This window comes from Malaya genurostris, chromosome 1 (genome assembly GCF_030247185.1).
Source record: "Malaya genurostris strain Urasoe2022 chromosome 1, Malgen_1.1, whole genome shotgun sequence".
In the NCBI taxonomy this organism is placed as follows: domain Eukaryota; kingdom Metazoa; phylum Arthropoda; class Insecta; order Diptera; family Culicidae; genus Malaya; species Malaya genurostris.
In genome coordinates, this window is record NC_080570.1 from 152,618,023 (window position 1) to 152,636,256 (window position 18,234).

The 18,234-nt window shown below is 35.3% G+C and overlaps 2 protein-coding genes across 7 annotated transcripts in view; both read left to right on the top strand.

Annotated features, from left to right (window-relative positions):
* The window catches only part of LOC131426203 (fasciclin-1), a 467,103-nt gene that overhangs the window by 206,426 nt on the left and 242,443 nt on the right, over positions 1–18,234 (top strand). The window lies entirely within an intron of this gene.
* LOC131426211 (peptidoglycan-recognition protein SC2-like) lies at positions 814–1,916 on the top strand. Its single transcript, XM_058588785.1, has one exon. The coding sequence runs from the start codon at positions 1,303–1,305 to the stop codon at positions 1,864–1,866; it is 564 nt and encodes a 187-aa protein (XP_058444768.1). The 5' UTR covers positions 814–1,302; the 3' UTR covers positions 1,867–1,916.

Below are 18,234 nucleotides of genomic sequence, written 5' to 3' on the forward strand. Positions count from 1 at the left end.
CCCACTACGCCAACTCCGTTCTACAGTGGTTATCAAAAAATACTGTACAATTCGTGGAAAAGGACATCAACCCACCGAACTGCCCGGATCTTCGGCCATTTGAAAGATATTGGGCAATTGTCAAGCGGCACTTTCGGAAGGAAGGTACAGTGTCCCAAAACATGCAGGAGTTAAAAAAAACTGGACAGCTGCCACCAGGAAAGTCACAATAGTAACTGTGCAGAATTTAATGAAGAATGTCAAGTCCAAAGTGCGAGCGTTTCACAGAAACTAGGATTTTTATCAATATAATCAGTGAAATGCATAAAAATGTAATTTTTCTACGATATATCGAAAACTGATGTCAAAATTTTTTTTTTCGCTTATTTATTCAATAATCAATGTTGCTCAACAACTACTTTTCGATACACTCCTTATAACCCCTATGAAAGAGCTTAAAACTTTCAACAAGTTAAAAAAACTAATCAAACAACTAAAACTCGTTTAAACCACCGGAATAACACAGTAGATTTTTACGTTCGGATTTGTTTTGAACACGTGATTGCTTCCACTAATGATAGCAGCAATTCCTATCGTCGATTCCGTTGTAGGGGAGAGAATCCATCTTTCGTATCAAAACAAAGTGGATTACACGTGAAAATCATCTTATCAGCTTTCCATAGCTTGCCCGTTGGCTCCCGGAATCGATAACGGATTGTAACGTAAAATAATGACTGTTTCTTTTTCAGCTGTTCAATGTCGAAAATTCAATCGCTTCCCTGTCACTTTAGAAGAATAGGTATGGGTAAAATGGTCAAAATTACTCGATACCAATGTTCCGAAAAAGTTTCTCTTGCGTGAATGGTGAAATTTTAGAAATGTTGGTCTTGAGAATAGATCAGATGAGTCTTGAAATTTTTCTTCGTAACAAATCCATAGTGTTTCAATCATCATTGTCACGATCATCGACGCTTTGCTGATTGCGCTTCGGGCGAGCTCAGGTTGATAAGTTTGGCGAGTTTTGCCCATCTACACGTGTATGTGCGTCCAGTTCTTATCTGAACCAGAGAGCTACCCCCCTCAAAATATACTGGCGTGAGCTTTGACGATTTAACAGCAAAACACACAATTGAACAAATAATCGTTGACGTATGCGGTATCAAAATTTGCTTTGGCCGGTCCTGCCATTCAATCGCCGAAGGTTCCAAAATTTCCCGCAATAAAGCCCAAATCAGCTGCCGCCGATCCCAATCGTCCCGGTATAAAAGGGAGGTTTGGATTGTACGGAAATCTAGTTCGGTCCTGAAGCTCAACTTGAACAAAATGAAACTAATCGAAGTGCTCGCAATCGTCTTGGTCTCGCTGACCGTCGTTTCGGCCCAGTGTCCTCGGATCATCAACCGTGCCGGATGGGGAGCCCGTTCTGCTAGCACGGCAGTGTTGCCAAACCGTCCCGCACCCTGGGTCGTGATTCATCATACCGCCGGAACCGCCTGTTCGACGGATGCCGCCTGTGCCCAGCAGATGCGTAACATCCAGGCGTTCCACATGGACAGCAACGGTTGGGCCGACATCGGGTACAATTGGTGCGTCGGAGAGAATGGAGCCGCCTACGAAGGACGCGGTTGGGGCCGCCAGGGCGCCCACGCTCCCGGATACAACGATCGGTCGATGGGAATTTGTGTGATCGGAACGTTCACCAACAGCATCCCGAACCAGGCCGCTCGCACTGCCACTCAGTCGTTGATTTCGTGCGGAGTCAGCAACAACCATATCTCCAGTAGCTACTGGCTGATCGGACATCGTCAGGCTTCGGCTACCGCCTGTCCGGGAGATGCCTTCTTCAATGAGATCCGTAACTGGTCGCGTTTCAATCCAAATCCTTGAAGGAATAATAATCGGTTGAAAATAAATTGGTAAACTAAGAAAGTTAAGAACTACCGTCACTTCACACCGAAATGATCGAAACCAAGCTCCCAAAAATCGCAGAATTGTTGCTTCTACAATTAGTCGTTCTTATCAACAGCGTTTTGGCATTGTTATTATCAACAATAATAACAAAAATCCTCAGCAATTTTCGTGCGTCTAGTCTGGAAGCTAATCTTTGCGTTGTTCATTACAGTTTTACGTCAAACATATATACGGCGAGTATGTGTCGAAAATTGGTTTAAGAATTAATTTTTCGACTGTAAATTGAAATAATATCATTTTGCATCCCCTGAAGAACACCCCAATGATGCGTGGAAACGTCAGAGTAAGAACATTAAATTTGATTAAAAGATTTTCACGAATACTAAACTGGAATTGTTTCAACTAGTACTTGAACACTGATTTCATTATCATCTAGCCTTCGAAACGTACAGGGACTGGTTTAAAAAAAAAACCACAGTCAATCAAAAATTTGACGCTTTTAAACCCGTTAGTCTCCCCCTCGCAGAGTTTCGTAGACCTTCCCAAAAAAGAGTCCCATCTACTAACCAAGAAATGAAAATAACGCTCGCCTAAAACAGAATCCGTGATCTCATTTGGTAAAGGTGAGGATGGCATTGCTGAATTTGCATGCGACATAAGATCACTGGAGCGAGACTAAAAGTGGAACCACACCACAGAGTATGCGATAGGAATAGTTCTCCGAAGTTCGGTAACAGACTTCACATATTGCGACTTCAAACGAAACTACACATCCGTTGTAGTTTGGAAACTGTAAACTGGACAAATTTGAAGGAAATCGATCAGATACATAAAAAATGCACAAGTCGAATGCTTATTCCATGATAGAATATTTAATTCAAAAAATTAAATTAAAAAAAAAGTCTCATTTTTTTTGTCTTTTTCAAGAGAAAGGTAACATAATTTCTGGAATAACCGATTTTCGAAAACCGCTAGAGAGCCTGTCAATTCGTGTGAATGCGTCCTGTTGTTTACATTTTTCTCTCACCACTTTTGTAGTCGTTTATTTGTTTTCATCAATTAGTTGCAATTTTTTTTTAGGTTTTCGGCAGAGCAACATCGAAATACTGTACATAAATGGTGAACGAATCAGGGCAACATTGAAATACTGTACAAAAATGGTGAACGAAACCGAAAGCCATTTCACCGAAAGGGTCATTTGTCCGAATGACGTTTCGTCGAATGTCATTTCACCGAAAGGACCATTGCACCGAAACGTACAATTGTCCTAAAATAGTATTGGAATTGATTTAATATAAAGAAAAATGTGAAACATATCCTATTAAAAATGACAGATAAATTCATTCCCCCTTGTTTAACTTCGAAAGAAAACTCTCTTGATTGAATTTTTCAAATTGATTTATATTCTCAAAATGGAGTTCCTGGAAAAACTTGTAGACTTTATTAATCACTAAGTACCACAGTATTCACTTTGGTGAATCCACCAGGTGCGGTACTTTTCCATTTACAAAGCACAAAAACGAAACGTCGGGCAGTGAAATAGCAATTCTTATCTAAAAGACCACTAGACTCGAATGCAATATTGCATTGGATTTATGATCGTTTTATCATATTTAAAACCTATGCGATGTTTATGCTCTATACAATATTTTCAGTTAAAAAATCTTGCAAACAACCACAATTAGGTTAAAGCCGGATCAAAATAAACGACATATAATAATAAGGATCGTTTTAATTACACTTTCGGTGAAACAACCATTTCTGCTAAATGACCCATTCGGTAAAACGGCTTTCGTCGAAATGACTTATTCAGGGAAAAGGCTTTCGGCGAAATGACCTCCGGCGAAATGGTTTTAGATGAAATTAAAAAAATTCGGTGAAACGGCGTTCGGCGAAATGGCTTGTGACGAAATGGACCGTTTCCTGATAAGTAGATCTCGAACTGAGGAAGATAAAAAAAACAGTGAGAAAATCGTGAAAACAACATCTTTGAGGGTAAATCGAAAATGGGTTGAGTGAAAAAGGTTCTGCTAATGGTCGTTTGGATAAACCTGTACTAAAGGTGCTCGAGCAGAAGCATAACGTTTCAGTGCGGGAAACAATTTAGCGCTTCGAAGTTAAATGATCTTCGTGCTAAAGAACGCTTGAATCCTTAAACCCGTGAGAAGCAAAAGCGCAGTCCAAATCAAGAAACATCGAGCCTAAAATTCGAGAGTTAGTCGCTTGGGGCCAGGTCTGGAGAATACGGGGGATGGTGAACCTAATCCGTACCGCAAATCAAGTTTACCAACAATGTTTTATCAGGACAAAAAATCGTCTTTTTCCATAGCTTGATGAAAACTAGAACTCGTCTGACACGATCAGCTGTTATTCAAACACTAGTGAATAGATTGTCATGAAATTTGGTATTCGGCCTTCTAGAGGCTTGAGAACACTCAACAAAAATATACACGGTTCGAAACTATTCACGTCTTTTCTGTGAGAGGCCCGGGACATTTCATTCCGTATAGTATATTAATACACGACGAAACCTACGTGAAAATTGATGACTAATCCTTGCCAGGCCTTTTACCTTGCATGGCCTGTAAGAAAGTAACGATCTGGCAAGCTATTTGTGGTTGCGGTGAGATTTCGCAATCCTACAACTGCTTCGATGAACAGCGAAGTACACACCAATATATGTTTACAAGAACGTCTCCTACCCTTGGATGCTACTGTCTTCTGACCAAATCTTGCCATAACTCAAAATCTACGGCAGAATTGGACTTCACTAAAATGATATTTTCTGTCCAGAAGACTTGAACCCACCAATTAGCTAAAAAATTCGACCAAATTGAAGTATTTTAAACACTAACAAAGACTCATCGGCAGCCGAAACCATTCAACAGTTCGAAAAAGATTCTAAGAAAGTGTTCAAAGTATGTCGCCGAAAAGTCTGTGCTGAATCTAATTTATTTATTTATTTATTTATTTGGGAACAGGAAAAAGCCCGCTGGAGCTGAAATTTACAATCTTTCTTTCTTTCTCTCCAGCAGGCATAAAACTTCCTCATCTTTTTATATCAACAGAATACAAAGATCCAACAGATATATTGCTTAATACTAAGTAAAATTATGCCTCCAGGCGAGAGGCCCACTCGTTTTGAAAAATTGTAAAAGTTTTGTATTTTGTCATATATAGCTCATGGTTGAATCTCTGTTTGAGTTTCGAAAATTGAATGTTTTTGTTCGCTGCTACAATTCGCTTGCCAAATCCCAAAATTTACTTGTAAACTTGTCAGCAACGAACGAATTTACATCTGTTAGGGACTTCACCTCGAGTTACAAAAAAACCTTAGTCTGTAAAGCTGCCCAATGGCAATTGTTTCAGCGATTGATTCAACCACAAAGCAATGTAAGGTTAAAAACGTACTTCTTAGAGGATCACTTTAATTCAAGATTGTAAAAATGTTAAAATTCTCAATGTTAAAATATTTTACATTTCGGACCTTCCAAAGCCATATCAGAAAAAAAAAGTTTTTCACCGGCCAGTGAGCAACCAAACAGGAGATAGAAAGATTTGCCCGGAAATACGCCAAAATGGACGAAATGGTTATAGGTATCTTCCTGGGCAAAAGTTCTATAAAACTATTGACTGAGGTGAAGCCTTTAGCAGTCATTTTTGCTGATAAATAAGCAAGAAAAGCTTATGAATTGGCAAGGTATTTGCAGCTGCGGACAAAACACAGGTTTTCATGACAAACAAGACAAAGCACTGATGAGTCGAAGGCGAAATGCGAAGAAATTGAAACAAAATATATGCTTTTTGCACAAACCAACCAAACCCCTAAATGTTCACATTCTGCGACGGCCTGTAATAAGCCGTCACTTGTTTACGCCTGAGACGTCAGAAATTATACTGCACCTGTGCAGGGTAGCATAAATAGTGCAAACTTTGCGTCTGCTTAGCGGTTTAAATTGAACTGTTAGGCAGAGATAGCAGCTCAATTTGAATTGCTTTAAGCACTTATGGGCCGAAGGCGAAAAGCGAGGAAATAGAAACACACTATGTACTTTTTGCATAAATCAACAAAGCCCTTAAATGAGGACGAAACAAATATACGAGCAGAAATACCTGTAAAAAGTAATCGTCCGTACATACCAGTTCAGGTCAATGGACCTGTAAAGTTTGGTCTGATTTGGCAAACTGCCACTGTAGCGAAGAGCTGTTACAGTGCAATCGAGGCAACAGAATTGATTTTTTTGAAAATGACTTCAATTCATTGTCTTAAATTCCGCCTAATAGAGCAATATTGGACGATTTTCAAACAGAAGTTGAAGAGGAGTGACTCGAGTCGCGACAGAGATGAAGACAGAGGTGGAACAAAATGGTTGCTCATGGTAGCCATTAGAGTATCCAGATTAAAAGTTCGAGGTTTTATCCACACCGGACTTGGAAGAATTTTCTCGCTATTTTCAATACTAAACACATTATTTCTTTAACAGTGAATGAGTTTATTTTCGTGTTCAGATATTAAATGACTCAAGATTTAAATTTGTCTGTGAATTTTTAGATTTCTTATGAGAACTATTTCTGTTTGTAGTTATCGACAGTTTTTCGCGATTTTATTAACATTCTTTATATTTTTCAATTTTTTTTTTATTTCCTGTGGGGCATATCGTGCGCACGCTCTCTTCTATAATCCGGTATAATGAAAATCTGGAAAGTTTGGTAATTAATGCGGCCATGCAAGCCAAGCCGTCTCGGTCGGCCCAGAGTCTCACATTACTTCCGTGAACCCAGGTGTGGAGTGAAAACGAGTGGGTGGTAAATTAGTCGGCCGGGAATGGGTAAGTATATTGAAGGGAGGTGAAAAAACCGCATTTCCAGGTGTCCAATTCCATACCCAGACACATTCCAAGTGTGGAGTTCAGTACCGTACTCTAAATAGCCCATTGAATCAATGATATGGTCCACAACTTGAGATACCTTGCCAAATCATCAATTCGCTTCCGATTGTGTTGAGCTACTCATAGTTGACATTTTTAAGTTAAATTCATAACGTTAAAAGCACGAGCTTGTAATAAATCCATTAACAACCGGTTATAAACGTCATTCGTATCAGAAACGGATTCCGTTCTACTAATAAATCGATACGATTTGAATTATCAGCTCGCGTCGTCAAAGTAGTATTTTGATTCAACCGAATTCTAAAGCAAGTGAAATTAACGTTAAATCAAAACTGTTTACGACAGAAACCATCTGATCATGGTAAATTAATTCCCGATTAACGGATCTGATAACGAAAAAAAAATCAGCGGTCCGTTTTTTTAACGGCGTTCGGTTGATTGATCGCTAAAACGAATGGATTACCGTTATCGCAACGATCGTTACCAAGGTACTCGAAGTTCCGTGGCTTCCATTTGTTTTTATAAACCACGGGGCACACGCCACAAATTCGTTAAACGGAATCATTCACCAACGATTTCAACGGTGAGTCGTTTGTGCTACTACTGATAGGAAATCGATTGGACCTTATCTAAAAAAAAAAGCGAATGTTCGCGGGAGGGTTTTGCACTCAATTGATTGAGCAGTTGTAAACGGTTATTTTCGGAATCGGTGCAGATGAGTATCGAAAGATTAGGAAACTTGCCTTAGCCTCCACGAAGATAATGAGGCAAAGCTCATTTGTTTTTGATCAGAGCCATTTCGTCAAAAGTATGGTTGCCTTCGAGTCATAAGGAGTGTATCAAAAATAAGCTATCCACAAATTTTTCTTTCAAAATATGATAAAAAATGATATGTTATTCAAACTAAAAATTTATCATTTATTGTACGAGGTTAAACTTGAGCATAACGATAACCGAATGATATTTAAGTTATTCCTTAACGAATTCTCGACCTTTTGATCGAACGCTCTTCATCAAGTTCCGGACAAATGTTGCATCGCATTTTCTGGACACTTGATCCCAATTTTTTTTGAACTCCTGCATGTTCCTGCAGTCTTCTTGAAGACCCTCTTCACGATTGCCCAGTAACGTTCGGCGGGTCGAAGATGAGAGCAATTTGGTGGATTGATATTTTTCTCAACAAAATTTATACCCTTTTCCGCAAGCCAATTGAGAGTAGTTTTGGCATAGTGAGCCGACGCTAAATCCGGCCAAAATAGTGGAGGTGTACTATGCTTCCTATATAAAGGCAGCAATCTCTTCTGGAGACACTCAGATCGATAGATTTCTGCATGCATAGTTCCGGTAGTGTAAAAAATGGTTTACTTCAAACCACAGGAACATATTGCTTGCCATACCAGTACCTTTCGACCGAATTTCTCCACATTTGTCCACATCGCTCACATCCTCCCCAACGACGACAGTAAAGTATTGTGAACTTGGAAGTGTTTTTGAGTTCTCCTCCATCCGGACACTGCAAAAGACGCGAATACAATTTTCGGGCCCTTGTTGCTTCTAGCTTCTTCTTTTCTACACTTTGTTTCGAGATTTTCTGATTCTTGTAGGTCTTCAGGTGATTTCACCTCTTGATACGCTGGATCATTCCGACACTCGTTCCTTATTTTTTGGCCAAATCACGTATTGACATTGATTTGTTCTTCATGATTAGAGCTACCACTTTCTGGTCCAGTTTCGGGTTGGAAGAACTGGGTTTTCTGCCTCTTCCTGGTAGTTCATTCAAAGAATAGTGTTCCCAAACTTATTAATGATGGTTTTAACACTGACATGACATGAATTCTAAACCGCTTCGCCAATTTTCGCCTAGTAATACCCTTCTCACTTAGTCATGTGCCCAGAACCTTAATTTTCACTTCCTTTTCAATACGCGACATTTTGAAAACGCAGAATTTCAACCGCACAAACAAATAAACAAACGAAAGCTGACAGGAAAACGCACAAATATATGTGGATAGCTTATTTTCGATACACACCTTAATGCTTCTTAGAACCATTTAAAAAATAAAATTATAAATGGTTTGCCACCCTGAAGACGTGTGCAAAGTTTCATCCAATTCGACGTATGCACAGTCTGATGACACGTTAGTCTATTGGCACCATGATTAGTAAACAATCGTAATTCGGTTTATTACCATCCATCCCTCAATCTGTCGCTCGTTCGGTTCCATCTGACTTTGGGTGAACCGGGAAAAATAATAACCCTAGACTGATGTGGTTTTTGTGGATGGACTCATTCCATATGAACGTGGGATCTTATTTTCTATTCAAGTGAAATAATTCACTGTATGCGAAATTTGATCGTTCAGTGAAATGCTTCATTTTGTGACGTGATCCGATTTCGCCATGAATCAATCCAGGAATATCGAATTCTTGATATTCAGGTGTTAAAATATGCCAGAATCCTTATCAGGTAAATGATGCAATTATTCGGAAGCATTCATCAGACTAATCGCGCCCGCTTCTTAGTTAGTTGATCACAGTATCTAATCAGAATGACAATCCACAATTCACAATGACTGTTAGGAGAAAAAGAGTGAAATAAAAATTCCTCTCGAACAAGTGCTCAAATTCTTCGTACATTTTCTTCGCAGTTTTCTTCAAAAGACCTACCAAATTTAGAACCACCAGAATTTATGGCGCCTATTCAAGTGCACTTAACTGCATAATCTCCAAGTAAAAAAAAGCAAAACGCTCAGATAAGCCCTCCAAACCCAGACATGCAGCACACCAAATCCTTATCATTCAACTGATTTCGTTTGAAATTCGTTTGACTACCCGTTGAAACGTCACCCAGTGGAGCTATCCCGTTTAACGACTTACGACCGGCAAACGGGGTTTTGGCCGAACCAAAAACCGAATGGGGCACGACGATAGACAGTTGGACGACCGAAAAACCGGTTAACGAGTAACGACCGTTGCGATTCATCAGCTGGACGCCGTAATAAATTTTATTCCTGGTGATATCAAAATCCGTTAATCGTGGGATTCGCAATTTCAAACGATTTCCCGAATTTTCGATCCCGTGTTGTTCGGTTGCCGTTGTCGGGTGATATCAGCTGCATCGTGATAACACCGTGGCGACGTGATGTGATTTTCGTAATCAAGTCGTTCGACTCGGTACAATTGGATCCGTTTTAGATACGCGGAATAGCTATTTTGTTCGGTTGATAGGCTTATCGCAAAGTCGTTTATTTATGAAGTTACCTTAGGACTTTATGATGAGACACTAGATGATTTGTTATAAATTTGCAAGCACTATTTTTAGTCCTCATTTCATACATCACTCAAATAAGTCGTGTGGTTAACTAAGAAAAACTCTCGTCTCAAAACAGGCTTTACATTCAGGAATTGTTTCATCATTTAAGTTAAATTTCTTACTGACGAGCATTTTTTTTGAGATCAGCGAATAACCAGTAGTCACTGCGAGCCAGATCTGTACTATTTGGTGGATGAGGAAGCAGATCTGTCTTGGTGAAACAGTGTTTTTTTCTTCGACATATGAGGTCGTTTTTTTCCTAATTGTTGCATTCAAACGATCCAACAACGCTGTGTAGTATTCGCTATTGATTGTTTTTCCGTTCTCAAGATAGTCGATGAAGATTGCACCATATACATCCTAAAATACTGAAGTTATAACCTTCCCTGCTGACTGTTGTGCCTTTGGACACTTCCGACTTCGCTCACCGGTTGAAGTCCCCACTCAGAAGATTGTCGTTTTGATTCCGGATTGAAGTGAAGGATCCATGTGTCATCCATTGCCACATATCGACGCAAAAATCTGCTTTATTATTTGTAAACACGGCCAAACACTGCTTTGAATCATCAACATATTGTTTATTTCTGTTTTATTTTCGATCGACTGTGAGTAAACGTGGAGCCCACTTTAAAAAACGCTTTGTCATGATCAAACGTTCCTACCTAATTGTAAACACACTGCCTTCTGATATCTTTACGGCCTCAGCTATCTCACGCAATTTCGCAATTTATGATTTGATATAACCAATTTGTGGACTTTTTTTCCGTATTTTCTGAAGTAACCACCTCAATTGGACGACCAGTACATTCACCGTCATCGGTGACTACACGACTATGTTCAGCAAATGTTTCTTTTCGATGGAGCAGAGTCCGGTCAGCACATTTGAACCCATCACTGAGCTTGTACAGTATTTATTTTTCACTAAGAATCAATGATTAATAAACACACAAACTTGGTTTTTAATTCACCATAGTATTCAAAGTAGCTTCACTTAAATGGCCGTCAATTTTCCCTAATTAATGGAAATGTCATAACATATCACACATGATCTTTTGAAAGTTGCTACTTTATATGCGTCATATGGATTTGACCATACTAGCGCCATCTCTATGTCAATCATATGACATGTTTGGTGTTTGGATTATGTTTTAAAGTTTGAAATGATTCCAAATCCCCTTCGGCCAGAGTAGCCCACAAAGGGAAAAATTTCGTTATCTGACATCGAATTATTAAGTTTCTATTTACTCCTATAGGGAAACAACCATTGCTGAACCAAGCGAAAGCGAGTCTTACACTGAAAAAGTCGATTTTGAACATTTCAAAAACCCCTTTTGACCCAAGATAGATTGATTTGTTCCCTGCCAACCATTCATATATTGCAAGATGAACAAAAAAGTTTGTTTTAGCAAAAACTTGTCGAATTATACTTGATTTCGACTGAGGTGATAATCGTGGAAAACTGGAAAACGGCTGTCTCAGTCTTATAATGCAAATATTATTTGTTCAACGCTTTATGTTTTTGTCAATCTAACGCAATAAAATTTTCCAGTTTTCCTTGAAAAAGGCCTACACCAAAGGCCGAAACGTCGGACAGTAAACAACATTCGTTTGTATTACAAGACTGAGACAGCCGTTTTCCAGTTTTCCACGTTTAACAACAACTTTTTCTTGTCCAAATCGGATTTTTGCATTCCAGTGACTTTTTATCGAAACCTTAACTAAACGGAAAGTTATAATCATTTAATAATCCAATAAAACTCATTCTTGTGATAAGATTTCATTTAATGATCAGGAAAAAGTTTTTTTTAGCAAAACATTTTTGACGTAGGACGACGTTTTTCTTTATTATGCTTACCTTTCCAAATTTCACAACACGAAAATTACTCCAGATTTGATTTGTTAATAACTTTTTCCCTGTTTCAGTATATTCTCTAATTCTTCCACGAAACGAATGGAAGCAGGTGTAAGATTGTTATTAATATCATGTTTATTATGTAAACATTGTTTAAATAGTGCAAAAATAGATCCAAACACGAAACTTCAAAATCAACCGAATCTATAAATAGACCCTTGTTGCATGTTTGCTAGCTTCAGTCTATGAAAATCCATGAACGGAGACACGAGTGCACAAACCGCCATCTACGTCAGGAAAGTGGTTGTGTTTTGAATTTATTTTTACCAATTATTTTTCAAATTGTAATTGTGGAAAAATGACAAAGCCTTGAAAAAAGTATTGTACTAGTGATTTTTTACTGGTCATAAAAAAGATTTTGTAAGAACCATTTTTTCCTACAAATAATCACCTCACAATACCTGGACGGAAAATTTTTATTCAAACCAAAGATTTTTTTTTTGTAAAATGTTTTAAAATTCATAAAATCGATTTTTGTCAGTGTAGGACACGATTGTACAAATTTTGTTCTAAATCGTCATCGGAGATGACAACACCCAGATTTCAATGAAACTTGATAGACTTAATGTAGACTTTGTCACAAAACGCCAAATTGTTTTTTTGTTAGAAATTGATTTACAATGTTTTTTGAAAAAAGCCCGACATATTTTTACCATTTTATGTTTCGAATTATTATTGTCGAAAAAAGGAGTTCTTAAAAAAAAACCTTTTACTAGTGGTTTTCACAGTCAACTTTTCCAATAAAAATACCGAAAAAAATCATAACTGAGCCCTACACTGACAAAAATGGATAACCAAAAATTTAGAGTCAAATTACAAAAAGTACCATTTTCTATTTGAATGAGATTTTGTCCCAAAATAGATAACAACCATTCATATACTGCAAAACGTACAGTTTTGAGGGGAAAAAAAATTTGTTTCACGGTAATTTTTACTTGTCCAAACTGAATTATTTTTTCTCAGTGTTTTTCTATCGAAAACTAAACTAAACTGAAAGTCACCATCATTCAAGAATATAATGGAATGCACTGAGAAGATTTAACGGAATATTCTGTCGCAATATTTGCAAAAAGTAGCAGTACTGATCATGAAAAAGATTTAGTTAAAACCAATTTATTTCCTAAAAATAACCATCTTACAATTTTTTTTTGTTGTAAAATGATTTAGAATTTATAAAATCGATTTTTTTCAGTGTAGGACTCGATTAGACGAATTTCGTTTCAAATCGTCCTCGGAGATGACAACTCCCAGATTTTAATGAAACTTAATGGACATGTAGACTTTGTCACGAAACGCCACATTGCTTTTTTTTTGTTCGAAATTGATCTACACTGTTGTATGAAAAGGGCCTGACATATTTTTACCATTTTTTGTTTCGAATTATTATTGCCGACAAAATGACAAATCCTTAAAAATATGTGTTGTACTAGTGATCTCCACAAAATTAGTCTAATTTTCGAATAAAAATACAGAGACAATTGCTAATCGAGTCCTACGCTGAAAAAATTCAATTTAAAAAATTTAAAATCAAAGTACAATAAGTACGATTCGAATGAAATTTGGTGCCAAAATAGATAACTATGTTTCCTACCTATCAATACTACAAAATATGCATTTTCAAGAGAAAGAAGGATTTTTAAATAAAAGTTAAAATCATTCGATAAACCAATGGACTAGTTGTCCGTTATTAGTACTGGTAAAAAGTATTAGTACTGGTTAAGAAAACGTTTCAGTAACAAACACTTTTTTTTTCCTTAAAGCACCCCGTCTTACAATATGTGTATGGTTGGAAAGGAGCATAATTATATATCTTGGGACGAAATTCATTTAAATGCAAAATAGTGTTTTTTTTCGCAAATCGATTTTAAATTTTTCAAATCGTTATTTTTTTCAGTGTATGGCTCGATAGATGAACTTCGTTCTAAATCGTACTCGGAGCTCAAATTTCAGTGAAACCTTCTGAGCATGTAAATTTTGTAACAAAACAAAAACTTTACATACTCTGTTTTTTTCCCTAAATTGATCTACACTGTCTTTTGAGAAGGCTTAAACTCATTTTTAGCATTTATTTTCCGAATTGTTAACGTCGAAAAAATGACAAATCCTTAAAAAAAAATGATGTACTAGAGATTTTCACAAAATTAGCCAAATTCTCGAGAAAAAATACTACAGGAGAGATTCCTGTACTGAAAAAAAAAGAAAGATTTTTACAATTTAAAGTCAAAGTACAAAAAGTAATTTTGTCCCTAAATAGATAACTATATTCCCTACCTACCAATACTGCAAAATATACATTTTTAAAGGATGAAAATTTTTTTTTCATTAAAACTTTCTTGTCTAAACTGGATTTTTTTTTGTTTTCCAGTTTTATCGAAAACTTATCTGAACTGAAAGTCATAATCATTCAATATTCCAATGACACTCAAAAACTGATAAATCGCTAGTTGCCCGTTATGTGCATAATAGTTATTATGGTCAAGAAAAAGTTTTAGTTAGACTGTTTCTTCCTATAACTACCTATCTTACAATATATGCATGATTGAAAAAGTACATAATTACCTACCATAAGTTTTTTAGTAAGCGTTCATCAATTTAATTTTTTTTTAATGCTACTCTTATCCGAAATTGATCTAGACTGCCTTTTCAAAAGGGTCAAGCTAACTTCTACATTTTTTTTTGAATAGTAATAGTCGAACAATGACAAATTCTTCGAAAAAGTACTAGTGAAGTTCAAAAATTTGTCGAATTCTCGATTCAAAATGCAGAAAAAAATTCTAATCGAGTTTTACACTGAAAAAAAACGACTTCAAAAATCGATTCGTAACAAAAATTGATCTAGACTGTCATTTGAAAAGGGTCCAACTTATTTTTACAATTTTTTTTTGAAGTATTATAGTCGAAAAATTCTGCAAAAAAGTACTAGTGAAGTTCACAAAGTTAGTCGAATTCTCGAATAAAAATACAAGAAAATTTTCTAATCGAGTTTTTTTACACTTCAAAAATCGATTCGTAACAAAAATTAATCCATACTGTTTTTTGAAAAGGGTCAAACTAATTTCTGCAATTTTTTTCAATAGTAATAATCGAAAAATGACAAATTCTTCAAAAAGTACTAGTGAAGTTCACAAAATTAGTCGAATTCTCGATTAAAAATGCAGGAAAAATTTCTAATCGAGTTTTACACTGAAAAAAACGACTTCAAAAATCGATTCGTAACAAAAAATTGATCTAGACTGCCATTTGAAGAGGGTCCAACTTGTTTCTACAATTTTTTTTAAATAATTATAGCCGAAAAATTCTGCAAAAAAGTACAAGCGAAGTTCACAAAGTTAGTCGAATTCTCGAATAAAAATACAAGAAAAAATTCTAATCGTGTTTTACACTGAAAAAATGACTTCAAAAATAACCGATTCGTAAAAAACAAATGATCTAGGCTGTCTTTTGAAAAGGGTCAAACAAATTTCTACAATTTTGTTTTGAATAGTAATAGTCGAAAAATGACAACTTATTTAAAAAAGTACTAGTGAAGTTCACAAAATTAGTCGAATTCTCGATTTAAAATGCAAGAAAAATTTCTAAACGAGCTTTATACTGAAAAAAAACGACTTCAAAAATCGAATCGTAACAAAAATTAATCTAGACAGTCATTTGAAACGGGTCCAACTTATTTCTAAAATTTTTTTTGAATAACTATAGCCGAAAAATTCTGCAAAAAAGTACTAGTGAAGTTCTCAAAGTTAGTCTAATTCTCGAATAAAAATACAAGAAATATTTCTAGTCGAGTTTTACACTGAAAAAAAAACGACTTCAAAAATAATCGATTCGCAAAAAAAATGATCTAGACTGTCTTTTGAAAAGGGTCAAACTAAATTCTACAATTTTTTTATTGAATAGTAACAGTCGAAAAATGATAAATTCTTCAAAAAAGTACTAGTAAAGTTCACAAAATTAGTCGAATTCTCGATTTAAAATGCATGATAAATTTCTAATCGAGTTTTACACTGGAAAAAAACGACTTCAAAAATAATCGATTTGCAAAAAAAATGATCTAGACTGTCTTTTTAAAAGATCTAATTTCAACAAATTGTTTGAATAATTATAGCCGAAAAATTCTGCAAAAAAAAATAGTAGTGAAGTTAACAAAATTAATCGAATTCTCGATTAAAAATGCAGGAAAAAAGTTTTAATCGAGTTTTACACTGAAAAAAAAACGACTTCGAAAATCGATTCGTAACAAAAACTGATCTAGACTGTCTTTTGAAAAGGGTCCAATTTTATTCTACTTTTTTTTTTAATAATTATAGCCGAAAAATTCTGCAAAAAGTACTAGTGAAGTTCACAAAGTTAGTCTAATTCTCGAATAAAAATACAAGAAGAATTTCTAATCGAGTTTTACACTGAAAAAAAAAAACAACTTCAAAAATAATCGATTCGTAAAAAAATTGATCTAGACTGTCTTTTGAAGAGGGTCAAACTAATTTCTACAATTTTTTTTAATAGTAATAGTCAAAAAATGACAAATACTTCATAAAAGTACTAGTGAAGTTCACAAAATTAGTCGAATTCTCGATTAAATATGCAGGAAAAATTTCCAAACGAGTTTTACACTGAAAAAAACGACTTCAAAAATCGATTCGTAACAAAAATTAATCTAGACTGTCATTTGAAACGGGTCCAACTTATTTCTACAATTTTTTTTGAATAACTATAGCCGAAAAATTCTGCAAAAAGTACTAGTGAAGTTCTCAAAGTTAGTCTAATTCTCGAATAAAAATACAAGAAATATTTCTAATCGAGTTTTACACTGAAAAAAAACGACTTCAAAAATAATCGATTCGCAAAAAAAATGATCTAGACTGTCTTTTGAAAAGGGTCAAACTAAATTCTACAATTTTTTTATTGAATAGTAATAGTCGAAAAATGACAAATTTTTCAAAAAAGTACTAGTGAAGTTCACAAAATTAGTCGAATTCTCGATTGAAAATGCAGGAAAAATTTCTAATCGAGTTCTACACTGAAAAAAAACGACTTCAAAAATCGATTCGTAACAAAAATTGATCTAGACTGTCATTTGAAAAGGGTCCAACTTATTTCCACCATTTTTTTTAATCATTATAGCCGAAAAATTCTGCAAAAAAGTACTAGTGAAGTTCACAAAATTCAAAATTAGTCGAATTCTCGATTAAAAATGCAGGAAAAATTTCTAATCGAGTTTTACACTGAAAGAAAAAATGATTTCAAAAATTGAAAATCGATTCGTGAAAAAATTAACATCAACAATGATTATGATGAAATTTCGTCTCAAAATTTGATTCATGATAGGCATTTCAAATGGAAATTAGTTTTTAAAACTGAAACTTTTTTTTATTTATTACATTCATGGCTCTTTTAAGGCGGTTTATGTGCAACTTGTTTTAGTGCTAACTTTCAGGATTTATTAGAACTCGTTTGTGTGTGAATTTTCAAAGCTAAGCGTTTTTTTTTGTTATGTGAATTTTCAAAACTATGTGGTTTTCTTGTCTTGTCTTAGAAATTCAATTTTTTCGAATCGCGGTTTTCTGTGACTTTTCCGGTTCATGAAAAATATTTATTTTTTGTTCGAGATAACACCAGACTCATTGTTGATGTTTATTTTTGTACGAATCGATTTTCAATTTTTGAAATCATTTTTTCTTTCAGTGTTAAACTCGATTAGAAATTTTTCCTGCATTTTTAATCGAGAATTCGACTAATTTTGAATTTTGTGAACTTCACTAGTACTTTTTTGCAGAATTTTTCGGCTATAATTATTAAAAAAAAAATGTAGAAACAAGTTGGACCCTTTTCAAATGACAGTCTAGATTAATTTTTGTTACGATTCGATTTTTGAAGTCGTTTTTTTTTTTCATTGTAAAACTCGATTAGAAATTTTTCTTGCATTTTTTTTCGAGAATTCGACTAACTTTGTGAACTTCAATGATGAATTTTTAAAACATTTTTATCTTCAGTTTTGCGTTTTTTTAATGTAGTTCTTTGAAAGCTATGCGGTTTTTATGCCAATTTTTTCCAAAGTTAAGTGATTTTTCATGCGGCACGCATCTCCGACATAAAAATAGACTTCAGTGTACTGAAACTTTTTGCAAATATCGGGCAACTAACGATAGAGTGTTTTGGGTAATCTCCTAACAGAATAAGTTTTTTTGAGTTTTTGAATGAGTATTATTTTAAGTAAAGTTTTGTTTTCGGTCAAA

Excerpts from the sequence above, each read along its gene's own strand:
- LOC131426211 (XM_058588785.1), top strand. The coding sequence starts at position 1,303 with ATGAAACTAATCGAAGTGCTCGCAATCGTCTTGGTCTCGCTGACCGTC.